This window comes from Barbus barbus, assembly GCF_936440315.1.
Source record: "Barbus barbus genome assembly, chromosome: 42".
Taxonomy (NCBI): Eukaryota; Metazoa; Chordata; class Actinopteri; order Cypriniformes; family Cyprinidae; genus Barbus; species Barbus barbus.
Genome location: NC_136720.1, coordinates 22350393 through 22366303, shown reverse-complemented (window position 1 = coordinate 22366303; position 15911 = coordinate 22350393). Strand labels below are relative to the sequence as shown.

The window sequence follows — 15911 nt, the reverse complement described above, 5'->3', positions numbered from 1 at the left end:
TTAGCTCTATTGTTTATAATACATTATGTATTTTAACAGTTTTGTTCAATAAAACCATATGATTTCTTGCTTTTGATAATTTATTTGAACTAATTATTATTGCATCATTGCTATTATATATGTATTTTAAGTACTTTTAAAGGCTATTGTTCACTTACATCTATTTTTATTACCACAAAAATATTTATTATAATTATAAGGCCCTATGAAATCCATTTTATTTTTTTCCATTTTCATTTTTAATAATAATAATAATAATAATAACTCGTTACATTTATATAGCGCTATTTTCTATACTTTAAATATTTTCTATATGTTTTAATGGTTAAATTATTTATTTCTTTTACATTCTTTTCTGGATTCCATTTTAATGGTTCCATTAAATTTTAATAAAAGCATCTCCAATTAATTGATTTTATATATATATATTAAAAAAAAGTTGTTTTTTTTCAGAAATACTGCACATTTACATTTTTCACCTAAATAAATTCTGGTAAATAATATTTCTGGTAAATACTCCTTTAAAAAAAGTGTTTTTTGATTATACTTTTATTATTATTAGACTAGAACACGTGGATATGTTGTCATTCTCACACTATAATACTGAACTTTGATTTCAGTGATTTGGACTGAGATGGACACTTGCTTCTTGCACTCTATGCTGCACTTTACTTTTGCTTTAAAAAAGGGATTTCATAGAAATTTGGATTTCATTTGGTTTAATAAAGTATATAGTTTAATAAAATATTCTTAAGTAAAATTGTGGATTTTTATGGGGAATTAATCGTTTAGATTAATTGATTAATCGATAAATTAGTCGATAGATTAATCTAAATAAAAATAGTCGTAAACGTGACACAAAAACGGGGAGGATAGCAGAAAACACAGACCTTTCCACGGTCAAAGTTCTGGATGATAGTGAGGTGCAGATACTCCTTCCTCTGCCACTCGCTCTGCATCGGGTAACTCAGAAACTCCCGTAAGGGTCTCTCTGACCATTCCAGCAGCTCGTCGTACAGCAGAAGTGTATATGAGGCCTCTGCACACATAAACACGTCATCAGAATTGATCTGTTAACCGTATCTTCAAACTACTTCTGGTTCACGTCATGCTTGAGTACCTGTGTAATTTTGCGCTTTCAGATGCAGGTCATACAGCTTGTGAATGTAGCGGATGTACATTTCCTCTTTATTCAGCTCTGTTTTGTAGAAGTTCTGTGGAAAAGAGACAAAGAGTGGTGGAGTGTGGATATGAAGTGCTTTAAGTGCTTTTCAGCACTGATTTTCACTGTCGGTCTGTTTCCTATGAACAAATTTATATGTATAAACCAAGGAGACTTGGAAAAGAAGCGCAGAATGCAGGAAATCACTCCAGAATACAGCCCTCAGCGCTGAAAGACTGTAGTGTTTCCACTATGAATTAAAGTGTCTCGTGTTAACACAGTAGTCTTGAAATAAGCCCCAGAATGACACCATTCACAAACATTTAATCTAAAAGACAAAGACAAATAAAGCCACTAAAAATTAAACTGAAACATACCAGCAGACTGACTGTACAGCCAATCTTTTTTCCATCCACTTCCCCCAACTTCATACAGTCTCTGTAAAACAAAGAGTGTAATTGTGTATCTATGAGCCGAGAAAGTGACTAAGGCAGAAATTAAGAACAATGAATTTTTTTTTTTTTTTTTATGTTTATTTACTTTTTTTTTTCACCAATAAAAAGTGAGATGAAATAATAAGTAGCTTCATTACACTATTGTATTACTAATGTTTTATGCAAAAATACTCCAATATATTGCACTGGCAAGTAAATACACATATACACATATACACATATATACATACATACATATACATAATTTAATTAAGTAATATATTTATATTAGTGCTGTTAAAATTAGCGCGTTAAAACAGGCGATACATTTTTTTTTTAGTTTAACGCATTAATATTATTTAACGCCGTTAACGCAGGGGCGGGGCCTAGGGTTGGCCACCCCACTCATCACTGCTAATTCTCTCTCTTTTTTCCTGACAAGAAGTGCATTTATTCAGTCGCAGAACGTCTTTACGAGCACATCAAACAGGAGACATTTAAGATGCGCTCTTCAACTTCAGCGCCAGGCGCAAGTCAAACAAGCACGGAAACAGTACTGTGCTGGCAGCGCGTGCTCTTCAATACACGCACAAAGTGCATAGCTTATATCAATTCACATCAAATCGCAAAAGAAACTTCAAGCAAGCAATGTCGTGATCAGTTAAGTCATGATGTTATCAAAAAGGCAATTAAAGCTGCCATAAAACTGTGCATGCATGTAATATGTTATGAGTTACATTAAGAACATGTCTCTGAAATGGTTTTCAAAACTGTCCTGGAGCATCCTAGCACTGTCTCCCTCATCTAACACACTCGATTCAACTCATCAGCTCATTAGAAGAGACTGAAATGGGTCAGAAAAGATAGAGTTGAGAGAAAATACGATGCGTGTCAGATCCACGTCACATTCAGCAGCAACATCTCTTAAAGAAATAGCAGCCAAAACAACCTAATAACCAGCTGCTGTGATGTCTGTTTATCAAGAACTAAAGAGGAAATCAATAACGTTATAGTTTTAAGGATTCATCTGTATTTAGTTAATTTCGTTTTTGATAACTTTATTCAATTTCTGTAAACTTCTGCTGAGGGGCACAATTGGGTTTATGTGAAGATTGTTTTAAGTTCACTTAAATTCGAAGTTACTTTTGAAGTCTAATAAATGTTCAAATTGCTAACCCTTAATTATGACGTAATGTTGAATGGCTATAGTCAATGGTTAAATATTAGGGGGAAACATTTTTATAGGGAAATCAGTATTAATTGGTATCAGTGATACTGGCCTTCAGTCAAAAAAGTGGCATTAAACAAATATTAAAAAATATATTGTCTATGTTGTTTGTACATTAATTTGAAGATTGAATGTGAAATTATTGCAATATAAAAGTATATTTAAATACTTTAATGTTAGGTGGGATTAATCGTGATTCATTTCAGAAACAAATGTGCGATTAATTAGTATTTTTTTTTTTTATCGATTGACAGCACTAATATATACTGTACACTGAGGTTCAAAAGTTACGTTTTTTAATATTTTGAAAAGAAGTCTAATGCTCACCAAGGCTGCATTTTTAAATAAAAAAAATACAGTAAAAACAGTAATATTGTAAAATATTATTGCAATTTTAAATAACTGTTTTATATTTGCATATATTTTAAAATGTAATTTATTCCTGTGGTGCAGAGCTGAATTTTCAGCATCTTTACTCCAGTCTTCAATGTTACATGAACCTTCAGATATCATTCTAATATGCTGAATTGGTGCTCAAAGAAATATTTTTTATAACATTTTTTATTTTCACTTTTGTTCAGTTTAATCTATCCTTGATGAATAAAAGTATTATTTTCTTAAAAAAAAAAAAAAAAAAAAAGTACTGACCCCAAACCTTTGAACAGAGGTTTTTCACAGGGGCAGCATGTACTAATTTAAATTACAAGTATTTTGTATCTTGTATTTGTATTGTGTGCATATCTGTACAGCTGTGTATATTTCACCTGTAGTCCAGCAGTCGCTCCATAAGCCGTGTGACCGTGGCTATGAGGGATATCCCGCTCTCTCTCCACGTCTCTCTCTCGATCTTCTTCAACAGACTGACAAGACAAAACAAGCACAGCAGAGAACGAGTCAAACTGCTGTCCACCATATAACCCATCATGCCCTGCACACTCACACAGACTCACACACAGCTGTCCAGCAGAACACTGATTAGTGATCATCTTACCTAGGATACGGACCGAACAGAGGAATTCTAGTCCAGAGCAGCATAAACAAAACAAATTCATATTAACAGATTAAATGTCACAACAGCCACTCAAACTCACTTAGTACAGTTATTCCGGTTAGTAGAAAGAAAGAAAGCAGAAAAAAGAAGAGAGATGCACAAGCTAATTAATAAAATCACCTGCCACACCAAAAGCCGAAAATCAATAAAATCATCATCAACTGAAATTAATATTTAATTTATATATCTTTCTGTAGAGTGTATAAAATGGGCCTCAACAAAGACATTTCTTGGTAACAAAAAATTACATTTATTATGAAACTGACTATAAAACAGCTAATATATATTATAAATATTTATTACTTTACTATATATTTATTCACTCACAGCATTAATATCTACTATATATTTATTCACTCACAGCATTAATATCTACTATATGTTTATTTATTCACAATATCTAAAAGAGCATTCATATATTATTTTATATATGTTTATACTGTATATAGAACTGCTATGTAGATTCAAATCTGACCTCATAAAATGTTCAAAATGTGCAGAAATTGAAATTCCGATAGGAAGCAAACACTTCTTCACAAACCCACTAAAACACAATCACAGATGTGTGAGATCTGACCTGCCACTACTTACCGTCTCATTGCTTTATGCTAATCTAATCACTGCTCTCTAAACCAAATTCAGCCCACTAAGGACTCGCAGTGTGTGTTTGTATGTGTTCTCTCACTCACATGCTGTTGAAGAGCTCTCTGTACGTTTCGTCTCCTTTCCCCTCTGACATGAGGCTGTCCAGCTTGTCGATAAGTTTTGCCTCCACCTATAACAAATAATGAAAATATGGCATTATGCACTAGTCAGATAGCTGCATGTCCCACTAGCGACCAGAAGGGAGCGCTGTATGACCTGTTTGAAGTTGCCGCTTCGGCGCTGCTCCCAGTCCATCATGTCGTGAAAGATGGGGATCATCACGTTCCTCAAGTCCGGCTGAGGCACCAGTGTCACCTCCAGGAACGGCCCGATCATCGCTGGGATGAAGTTCAGCTTGTGCTCTCCTGTACGACAAGATGGAAACTTTCATCTCTCATGTAAGAAAGACTTTAGAAGGACTGAAACTTTCAGATATTATCATCTTACCTAAATTCTGCCACATGCTAAAGATCTCACATCCCATCATGACACGCATGTCTCCGTACCTGAACACAAATGAATGGAAAACACTGTTAAAATACATCCTCTTATACCAGTTATTCAAAATATGATTGAGACATCAAAATCAATCAAAATCATCAAAATATGATTAGACTGAAGTCCTGAAGAATGTAAACACTCAAGATATCCAAGATAGAAATATTGCTTCTTATTAATGTCGAAAAAAAAAGCTTTTCTTTTCAATATTCTATTCATCAAAGAATCCCATTTCCACAAAAATATGAAGCAGTTTTCAGACTGCTTCAAATGTTTTCAACACTGAGTATAAATCAGAAATGTTTCTTGGGCAGCAAATAGACATGACATAGAATTATTTCTGAAGGATCATGCAACACTGAAGACTGGAGTAATAATGTGGAATATTCAGCTTTGCATCACAGGAATAAATTATATTTTAAAATATATTCTAATCGAAAACAGTTCTTTTAAACTGTAATAATATTTCACAATATTTGTTGGGAAAAAAATGCAGCCTTGGCGAGCATAAGACTTCTTTCATCTTAATTTGAAATCTTAATTATTCAAAAAAATTTATCCTCAGTGTACATAAAATAAAAAAAATAAATAAATACATAAAATTTAAATTAAATAAATAATAAACGAAATACATACATACATATAAAAACTAAAACTACAATGAAATAAAAATAAATATAACCAATTATTGTATGTAAAAAAAAAAACTATTATGAATAAACACCACATTAAATATTCTGAACTATAATAGTCTTATAATTTCAGACATACTACTTTATTCGACATATACTGCTTTTGGCATACTAAATATTAAGAAGTTTGAATTCAAAGGGCTTGCAGGACTCACTTTTCCAGTATTTTCTTCCTCTTTGAGGCAGAGAAGGTCTCGAGCTGAAAGCAGGGCTGGTTGATGAATATAACAGACAGGCAGAAGTAGGAATCCCACACCTACATGGAAACAGAGTTTAGAGGCTGCGCAACAGAAAACGACAGATCGACTGATGTTTCACAACACGAACAGACTGAGAGCAAACCTTGTAGTCAAACTTGTCATTGAGGAAGTTTTTTCTTAAAGCGTCTGACAGGTAGAGCACCGTGGTGATGATGATGCTGTAAATCAAACATTTCAGATCACAATTCATACTCCGAAAACCACAGCATGTAAAACTGCAGGGGAAGTCTCTAACTTGTTAGTGACGAGCCGCATAACTGTCCAGTCTTTGGGGAACATCTCTGGTCTTATCAGGATGCGAAACACAGTGAAGATATGCAGAAGAAAGTCCTGAGAGAGACAGAGAGAAAGAGAGGATGTCTGACATGTTTCTCAGTGTGTATAATGAACTGATGTCAGTAAGATAAAGTGGATGAGTGCCTCACCCGCAGGTCATCTTTACTGGTGAAGCTCTGCAGGAGCTGCTGGTAGTGTCTGTCCTTCATATGCCTCAACAGAGCCAAAAGACACGACACAAACTCGCCCTGAAACACACACATTCAACATGTGATACTCAAATATAATCAAATCAAAATCCACTGTGTGATGTGATTTTGAAAAACTTAACTTTAACTGCATTTTGAAAAATATTTTGCATCACAATATTCTTTGAAAGTTCAAAAGAACAGCATATTTGGGAAAAAAATTTGTAACATTTTAAAATATCTTTTTCACATTTGATCAATTTAATTAATTTAATTCCATGCTAAATAAAAGCATTAATCTCTTCAACAACAACAATAATAAATAGAATACAAATAAATAAATAAAAATATTTACTGAAGTTTTGAACAGTAGCGTAGATACAAATACACACACATATACATTTATATTTCTTTTATTTTATTCTTCAAAATATTTTTTAATATTCAGCAGATTTCTGCATATACTTTCCCACAGTCCCACAAAAACATCAAAACTTCAGCAGATTTCATGTAGGTCTATACATTGCTCATGTAAACTCATTTGCAAAACACCTGCCTCCACAAGAAAAAAAATTAGACATCGCAGATTATTTCATTCCCATACTGAACCGCCCCATAAAACCCTTGATAAATCTCAGTCTGTGTTGAATACGGATGAATAAATTGGAGTTGAAATGAGGTATGGCAAGGTTTGAATTCACAAAAACCTACGGGCGCTGGGGAATACGTCACATCTAGCAGGAACACTGCCAAAATTCACCTGCTGCTTGTGTTGAGAGACTTTGATGTGTAAAGCGCTTTGACTTAGGGCTGTACGATTATGACACAAATCATAATTGTCGATTATTCCCTTGAGATTGTAATTGCGATTATTAATAGCGATTATTTTGAACAGATTTATGCCATTGTTTGAAGCTGCATGCCATATTTTTTATATAAAATATATATTTAAAAAAAGGCTGAAAACACTCTTCCAGAACTTTTATTGCTTTTCTATAGCATTGAGCCTCAAATGTCAACTATACATTGGTTTGGTTTCTTCTTTAAACAAAAATAGGTAAAATTATGCATGGTATAATAATGTTATACTAAAACTAAAAGAAAAAATGGTTTACTAAAGCTATACATTTCATTTACAATGAAATTTCAAATTTCAGTAACATTTTACAGTACAATTTATATTATCAGGGCTCCAGACTAACATTGGAGAGCAGTGGCACCAGCACCTGATTTGGTAGCACTGAACATATTACAAGTATAATATTACAAGTTTTGTCTCTTAGAAATGCACATTAACAGGAGCTTGAGTTCAGAGTAGCAGGAGCTTGAGTTGGGATGCAGATGTATATTTGACAGTACCGTTAGCTATTTTGTTCCGCTTTTGACACGTTTGGTGTTTAACATATCTATCATGCACAACAGAGTGACAACGACTATCAGTTAGACAAAATGCCTTTTATCCAGTGTGTTTGAGTTTGTTAAACCCTGCGCTGCAAACACCTCTTAAGCACACAGAATAATGCAAGTGGGCATTTTTAATTGTTTATTTATTTTTGTAATCACGGCTTTGAACGATTATGTAATCGTGGCATCCATAATCGTATCGCGATTAGAAAGTCGATTAATTGTGCAGCCCTACTTTGACTGCTAGGCTGCCCTCAGGGCCTGTTTCTGACGCTTTCTTGCATCACTTCACTGTTTTCAATTCACTCTTGCCTATTCTCTATAAAGCTTGCTTTCTTATTTGGTTTTCTTACCGTAACATCTTGAACTTGGGGCCGTAGCGTGGGCCCTGCTGGTTGTGGCCGGTTAGCGATTTCCAATATGGTCCGCAGTAAGACACCCAAAACACTCTCCACGATCAGATCCACCTCTTCAGATACAGCTGGCTCCTAGACACACACACACACACACACACACACACACACATATGTTTGCCCTTGCAAGAGGTCAACGGTGATTTTATGCACACTGTCTGACAGGGTGCTAATGGCAAAAAGGGTGAGACAGCCATGAAAGGTTCAGCTGTCATTTCAGTTTATGCAAGTGCAGGAAGAAACCAGTGTGTCTGATGCACATCGGTCCTTCTCTGTGCGTGAGACCCGCCATTTGACTTCAAGGTCAGAGAGGATGTCTACATTTAGAGTGGCCTCAGCATTTCAAGACAAGTTTCCTGTGTTCTTCTTCAAAGCAGAAGTCAGCACGAATTGGGGATGTGCAAAAACACTAATTCAACAAAGCTTCTGGTTTGCATGAACGATAAGTAGGTCTTCAGGAAGCCTTGCATAATTATGCGGATTTAGGGCCACGTTTTGACAAACGTGTTTCATACTCTTGGCAATGGCAGATATTTGACAAATAAATAAGATAAATACTCTTTTACGGCACTAAACTTTCATAACAAATGGGGACCTAAGAATTATGCATAAATGGAAGATTGCTAAAAGCTGGAAATTTAAAGACTGACGGACTTGAAAAGTTGTGTTAAAGGCAAAGGATTTGAATAAAAGCAGTGCATTTAGAGTCATAATTTTAAAGACCCAACTTCTCAGTGTTTTTTAAACTTTTATTATGCTATGAGTGTGCTATAACCCTCTCCTTTAACTGCCTTTAAATATATGACTTAAAGAGGAAAAAAATATTTCAGCACATTAAAACATACATGTATACATATGCATATCCATATGCACACAGTGTGGCGGGGAATTATTTGATCCCCTGCTGATTTTGTACATTTGCCCACTGACAAAGAAATGATCAGTCTATAATTTTAATGGTAGGTTTATTTGAACAGTGAGAGACCCATTTCAAAACAGTTATCATTATAATGAGTGAATTAAGTATTTGATCACCTATCAATCAGCAAGATTTCTAGCTCCGAGGTGTCTTTTATACAGGTTAGGACTCTCTTAAAGGGAGAGTGCTCCTAATCTCAGTTTGTTACCTGTATAAAAGACACCTGTCCACAGAAGCAATCAATCAATCAGATTCCAAACTCTCCACCATGGCCAAGACCAAAGAGCTGTCCAAGGATGTCAGAGACAAGATTGTAGACCTACACAAGGCTGGAATGGGCTACAAGACCATCACCAAGCAGCTTGGTGAGAAGGTGACAACAGTTGGTGCGATTATTCGCAAATGGAAGAAACACAAAATAACTGTCAATCTCCCTCGGACTGGGGCTCCATGCAAGATCTCACCTCGTGGAGTTTCAATGATCATGAGAACGGTGAGGAATCAGCCCAGAACTACACGGGAGGATCTTGTCAATGATCTCAATAAGGCAGCTGGGACCATAGTCACCAAGAAAACAATTGGTAACACACTACGCCACACTACTAAATCCTGCAGCGCCCGCAAGGTCCCCTGCTCAAGAAAGCACATGTACAGGCCCGTCTGAAGTTTGCCAATGATTCAGAGGAGAACTGGGTGAAAGTGTTGTGGTCAGATGAGACCAAAATCCAGCTCTTTGGCATCAACTTAACTCGCCGTGTTTGGAGGAGGAAGAACGTTGCCTATGACCCCAAGAACACCATCCCCACCATCAAACATGGAGGTGGAAACATTATGCTTTGGGGGTGTTTTTCTGCTAAGGGGACAGGACAACTGCACCACATCAAAGGGACGATGGATGGGGCCATGTACCGTCAGGGCCAGGGCATTGAAAATGGAAAACCTGGTGGCCAACTACAAGAAACGTCTGACCTCTGTGATTGCCAACAAGGGTTTTGCCACCAAGTACTAAGTCATGTTTTGCGAAGGGTCAAATACTTATTTGACTCATTAAAATGCAAATCAATTTATAACTTTTTTGAAATGCGTTTTTCTGGATTTTTTTGTTTTTATTCTATCTCTCAATGTTCAAATAAACCTACCAGTAAAATTATAGACTGATAATTTCTTTGTCAGTGGGCAAACGTACAAAATCAGCAGGGGATCATATTTTTTTCCCCACTGTATACATATGCATATTTTTATTCAGTGGTGGATATGGGTTTCCATAGTTATTTATCCTGAAAACATTTCATTTTAATTTGGAATTTGCACTATATTGCATTGGCAACAAGCCTCCACAAACTTTTATGACTGTGGATACCAGATGTCAACAGCTTAGATCCCCCAAACTCAGAGCTTTGCATTTAAATACATACATTTTCATGGCCAGTGATTTACTTAATGCTTCCCAACTTGGCAACCACACACACACACACACTCTATGTCACAGAAAAAGCGCTGATGAGCTGAAAATGCCAGCAAACATGTAAGTTGGAGTAACAATCTCTTGAGATTGGCTTTGTTTGCTTTGACTAAGTCTGCATGTTGTCCAAAGTGTTGTCCTATAGTTGTGTGAGGGTTATCTTACCGTGTCGTCCTTCTTGAGGAGAGACAGCATGCCGGTGAGTATGTGAGCGCACATGACGAGATCTCGCTGCTCCTGCATATGAGCCTGGAGCAAACGCAGCACCACCGGGAGCAGGATACATCTAGACTCTGATAAAATCACACACAAACATTGAGCAGACTGCCTCTAACCATCTTCATCTTCATCCTCAGTGAGCATGTGTTTACCAGGGTTTGTGTAGAGCTGGCTCTCTACGGTTTTGGCGATACAGAGCAGTTTGACGGCCTCCAGGGGGCAGTCGGCCTGGGACACGGTGGGGAGGCTGCCCAACGTCTCCCGTACAAACGTGGCCACTTCCCTGACCGTAAAGAGCTTCAGCAACTCCCCATACACAGCCGGGAACGACTGCAGAAACACTGCCTGTGAAGACAAACAATCAAGTCAAGAAACAATCTCATTCATACAGTGATTACACTGAAAAATAAGCAAAATAAGCGAAAATAAAACAGCAATTTTAATGCACTCATCATTACAAACCAGCGATAAAATTTTGTACTTTAATTGTATGCTAAATTGTACTTATTTTGTCTTCTTGGAAACATGTAATATCTTAAGTAGCTTCTGAAGGTCCTTAAACAGAATAAGAAACAGTTACACATCATCCTATGTAGTTTACATCACCTAGCTTTTAATGCACCTTATTATTATTCAAATCAAAACAATGCAAAAAAAAAAAAATTTTAGGATGTGTCTTATATTGTAAAAGAATGCATATTATGCAAGGGGTATGCAAACTTATGAGCAAAAAATTTATAAACGTAATTAAAAATAATTTAAATAATAAAAATAGTTAATAAACAAATAAATAAATGCAACTTTGTGTACAAAACAATGAAACAACAGTGGGGAAAAAACTAACTATAATGTGACTACAACACAAATATTTTTACCTATAATAAAACAAATGTACAGAAATTAAACCATATCATCCACTAAAACTGTGAATATTGGCTTTCATAATACAGCTGCCTCATCAATACACTGACTGTAACATGTATATCCTCTCATCCAGAAACAGCAGCAAACTGCTTTCACCACTGACCCACAGCCTATTCCTACTAGGGAAGGAATCTCAAAAACAAGAAGAACATGGACAGAGGAGAGAAGAGACCCAAACCCCAACACATAATCCCGCTGTGAGGGGCCAGTGTGGGGCGGGAGGGACAGAGGAGGATTATGGGGGATTAGAACAGCTCTGGCCTGCATTCTATCACTGCCTTTGTTCTGCTCTCCATGAAGATTAAAACGTTCAAACGGCACTCAACCCAACACAGGGCTAATAAATCATCTGAGATGAATATACCTCTACAGATATACCACACAACTATACCCTATTGGGATGTATTAACTATTCATGCTTGAGACAATCTAACTTGAAGTGTTAAATTACACTAGTCTCAGTCTCAGACCACCGTCTGTCCACTGACCACCTATAGCATACCACAGCCATATCACCCTGCAGCCCAAGACCAGTTGCCCACTGAAGCTAAGCAGGGTTGAGCCTGGTCAGTACCTGGATGGGAGACCTCCGGTGAAAACTAGGTTGCTGTTGGAAGAGGTGTTAGTGAGGCCATCAGGGGGTGCTCACCCTGTGGTCTGTGTGGGTCCTAATGCCCCGGTATAGTGACGGGGACACTATACTGTCAAAAAGCACTGCCTTTCGGATGAGACGTTAAACCGAGGTCCTGACTCTCTGTGGTCACTAAAAATCCCATGGCACCTCTCGTAAAAGAGTAGGGGTGTAACCCCGGTGTCCTGGCCAAATTCCATCTACTGGCCCTTGTCTATCATGGCCTCCTAATAATCCTTAAGACCTCCCCCTCATGATTGTAAAGCGCTTTGGGTGTACAGCAATACACAATAAAGCGCTATATAAATGCATCATTCATTCATTCATTCATACTGCACACTAATGGCTGAAATTCAGTTGAAGTTCACCCAGAAAAACAAATTAAAAAGTGTTTGCAAGGTTCCACGATTGTTCAATACGCACTTCTGAAGAAAATCCATCTCTAGATCTTCCAAACCTTGTGTGGTTAGTGATATAAAACTCTATAAAAAAAAAACAACTAATATATTTAGTCTAAATTAGCATAAGCATACTGAAATGTTAAAGTATCTAGTAGAAAGTAAATAAGATATTTATGAGCAGAACTGTAAATTACATGTTGGTTTTTGGTTACATGTTTGAAATAGTCAGCACTTAATATTTTTAGAAGAAGAAAACTTCTGCTGATACATATTAACACCAATTTATTTGGTGGTAGCGTAGTAACACATCTGTTTATTTTGTAACATCAACTATTTCAGATAAAACCACCCCTAAATTATGTGTACAAATGAAATAAAGTTTTTTTTTTTTTACATCTGTCAAATAAACCCTTACATAATCTCAGAAATGTTAATAAAATAATATAAAATACAACTGTAAAATACAAATACAAAAAAAAAAATTTTTAAAGTAAAAATATAAAAAAATATAAATCGATTTTATTATTTTCATTAAATTATATTTTATTAAACAATTTTTTTTTTCTAAAATTAGCTAAGTGTGCCAAAAAAAGTGGACCAGACTTTGTTCTGATAGTCAGACGTCTGGCTATTTGACACTAAAATGCAACAGATGCACAAATCCATGATCTGGAGACTAAATTATTTAGATGGCTGGATTTGCAAATTGCAACCAAAAAGTGCAATACATGTCCCACTGATGCAAAGTCTGTTTGTGATATTTAATAAGTAGTGATTTTTCCCAAGCGTTAAATCAAGCTCTAAAACAATATTCTGTCTGTTTTTCTCACTTCCCTATTATCTCAAGTCTTCCCTAGAGCTTCCTGTAATCTTGTTGCGCTGTCATTATCTCACTTTTTTCATCTTACTTCATTCTTTTCATTCTCATTCAATGTTTCTTTCTCTCATTAAAACCCAAAGCAATTCTTTCTTTGGAAGTATTCATCTTTCTCTTTCAAAGGGGGCACATGGGCACTCTGAGGCTCTTTGTAGAACACGGCAGAACATCAAAACAAACTAACGCCAAGGCTCGAACAAAAGCCAGTGCAATGGGCACCCGAGCAAAGGAGAATAGAAGACGCTCTCACATTCAGCTCAGGGACGTCAGAAAGATTTGCGGGAGACTTCAAATGCTTCCCCTGAATTTTAGGCAGTGCACTGAAAACTGCCTTTGTACGTCATTCTCTCCATGAAAATAAATGATCCTACCTCTCAAGGACGAAATATCGGTCAAATTAAGGACATTTCTCTGGCAAATAAATGCTTAATACAGCAGATTTGCCTCGGCAGATGTCCCATGGTTTCAGAGGATGCTTCAGGCCTGAGACTAAAATCATTGTCTCTATTAATCAGAATAATGCTCCATAAGGTAAATTCATCTTAAGTAATAATAATAATAATAATAATAACAACAACAATAAATATTACTTTTACTTTAAGTTTATTATACAATTACAATATAGAAATAATAATAATTACTGTTGTTGTTGTTATTATTATTATTATTATTATTATTATTAACAATCACAGCCCAGAATTGTAAACAGAAATAATAAAATAAAATATTAAAAAAAAACTGTCACCAGATAACAACAATTATATTAATTCTAAAGTTTATTATAAAATATATAATAACAAAATCGTAATAATAATAATAATAATAATTAGTAATAATAATAATAATTTGTGTAATATTAACAACAACAACAATGTATTATTATTATTACTACTGGGTTAACAACATCATAGCCCAGAATTGTAAACCAGAAATAATTATTTATACAAGAATATTAAAAAATAACCTCTGTATCAACAGTAGAATTTAATTGTATTTTTATATCAGTTAAATAATTTTTTAATTAATTTTAATTTGATTTATTTTATTACATCTATTAATATATTTTATTTTTATTAATTTATTAAAAATAATACAAATGCATTTTAAATATATTATTTTTAGTTAAATAATTATATAATAAAATAATGTGTTTTTAAAACTGGTGGTGGAAGAAAAGAAAGAGGAATATTGCATGCTAAGCTTGAACCCATTTCACCCACTAGAGCACCATAGCACGTGTTAACTATACAATACAAGGAGTTTTCCAACATAAACAGATCTGTGTGTCTCTCACCTGTGTCTGTGTGATGGGCCGTGAGGCCTTGTTCTCCTGCGAGAGGAAGAAGCGGAGGGACATAAAAAGCTCGTGCATACAGCAGCGGAACTCCTCCTCGTTCTGTCCGCCCGTGGCCAGCGCAAACAGCCGTCGCGACTGGATAATATACTTAAAAATATACTCCGTCGCCTAGGAAACCAACAGAATAGCAGATCTGAGCACAGAAAGCAACATAAAAGCGGCCTAATTAAAAATGCATGGGCTATGTGAACTAATGCGATATGGCCTGCAGCGAACCATTCCTAAGAAATTGAATATTCAGTACATTACAAATATAAATTGTATTTGTGGCTGTAGAAACTCAGAAGATGGAGGACAGTAATGACAGACTCTAAATATCATTATGAAGGGCAGAATGGGTAAAAATGATTTGAGAGAGCAAGAAAAGACGTGTAGTGTGAAGCATCTCACCTTCAGCACCTGTTGGATGTGTTCCTGACGGTCGGCTTCAATAATGCGGTCCACATACCACTTCAACACCTTGATCAGATCCCTGCCAGAGACACAAACACACAACACTGTGGAAAACTGAACATCGACATTATGTTTGTTTAGTAGAATTGAAAGTATTTATAGGAAGATTCATGATGGAAATCAATCTGACGTGTTTCTGAATTGTATTTATTGCATTAAAAATTCGTTTGTAGAGTACCGATCCCATAATTTAGTAATAATAATAATAATAATGACTAAATATTAGCAAATTAACAGTATGTTTGTTTTGAGCCCACAATTTAGTAAATAAATAAATCAAGATGACCAAATATTGGCAAATTAACAATATGTTTATAGTGTACTGAACCCACAAAATAAATACTTTTTTTTCTGAATTGCATTTATTGAAAAATTGACAGAACAGTATATTTGTAGTATATTATTAGTATTAGTGCT

The 15911-nt window shown here is 35.4% G+C and overlaps 1 protein-coding gene across 1 annotated transcript in view; it reads right to left on the bottom strand.

Annotated features, from left to right (window-relative positions):
- The window catches only part of LOC306861583 (dedicator of cytokinesis protein 4-like), a 103249-nt gene that overhangs the window by 28341 nt on the left and 58997 nt on the right, over positions 1-15911 (bottom strand). The window contains exons 21-36 of the mRNA XM_079403947.1: positions 15432-15513; positions 14979-15149; positions 11004-11196; positions 10798-10925; positions 8192-8326; positions 6396-6494; positions 6206-6300; positions 6053-6128; positions 5866-5966; positions 4968-5026; positions 4737-4885; positions 4565-4650; positions 3589-3684; positions 1540-1600; positions 1121-1214; positions 891-1039 (exon numbers count right to left, since the gene is read on the bottom strand). Coding sequence (XP_079260073.1) covers positions 891-1039; positions 1121-1214; positions 1540-1600; positions 3589-3684; positions 4565-4650; positions 4737-4885; positions 4968-5026; positions 5866-5966; positions 6053-6128; positions 6206-6300; positions 6396-6494; positions 8192-8326; positions 10798-10925; positions 11004-11196; positions 14979-15149; positions 15432-15513 — 1774 coding nt within the window. The remainder of the gene's footprint in view (positions 1-890; positions 1040-1120; positions 1215-1539; positions 1601-3588; positions 3685-4564; positions 4651-4736; positions 4886-4967; positions 5027-5865; positions 5967-6052; positions 6129-6205; positions 6301-6395; positions 6495-8191; positions 8327-10797; positions 10926-11003; positions 11197-14978; positions 15150-15431; positions 15514-15911) is intronic.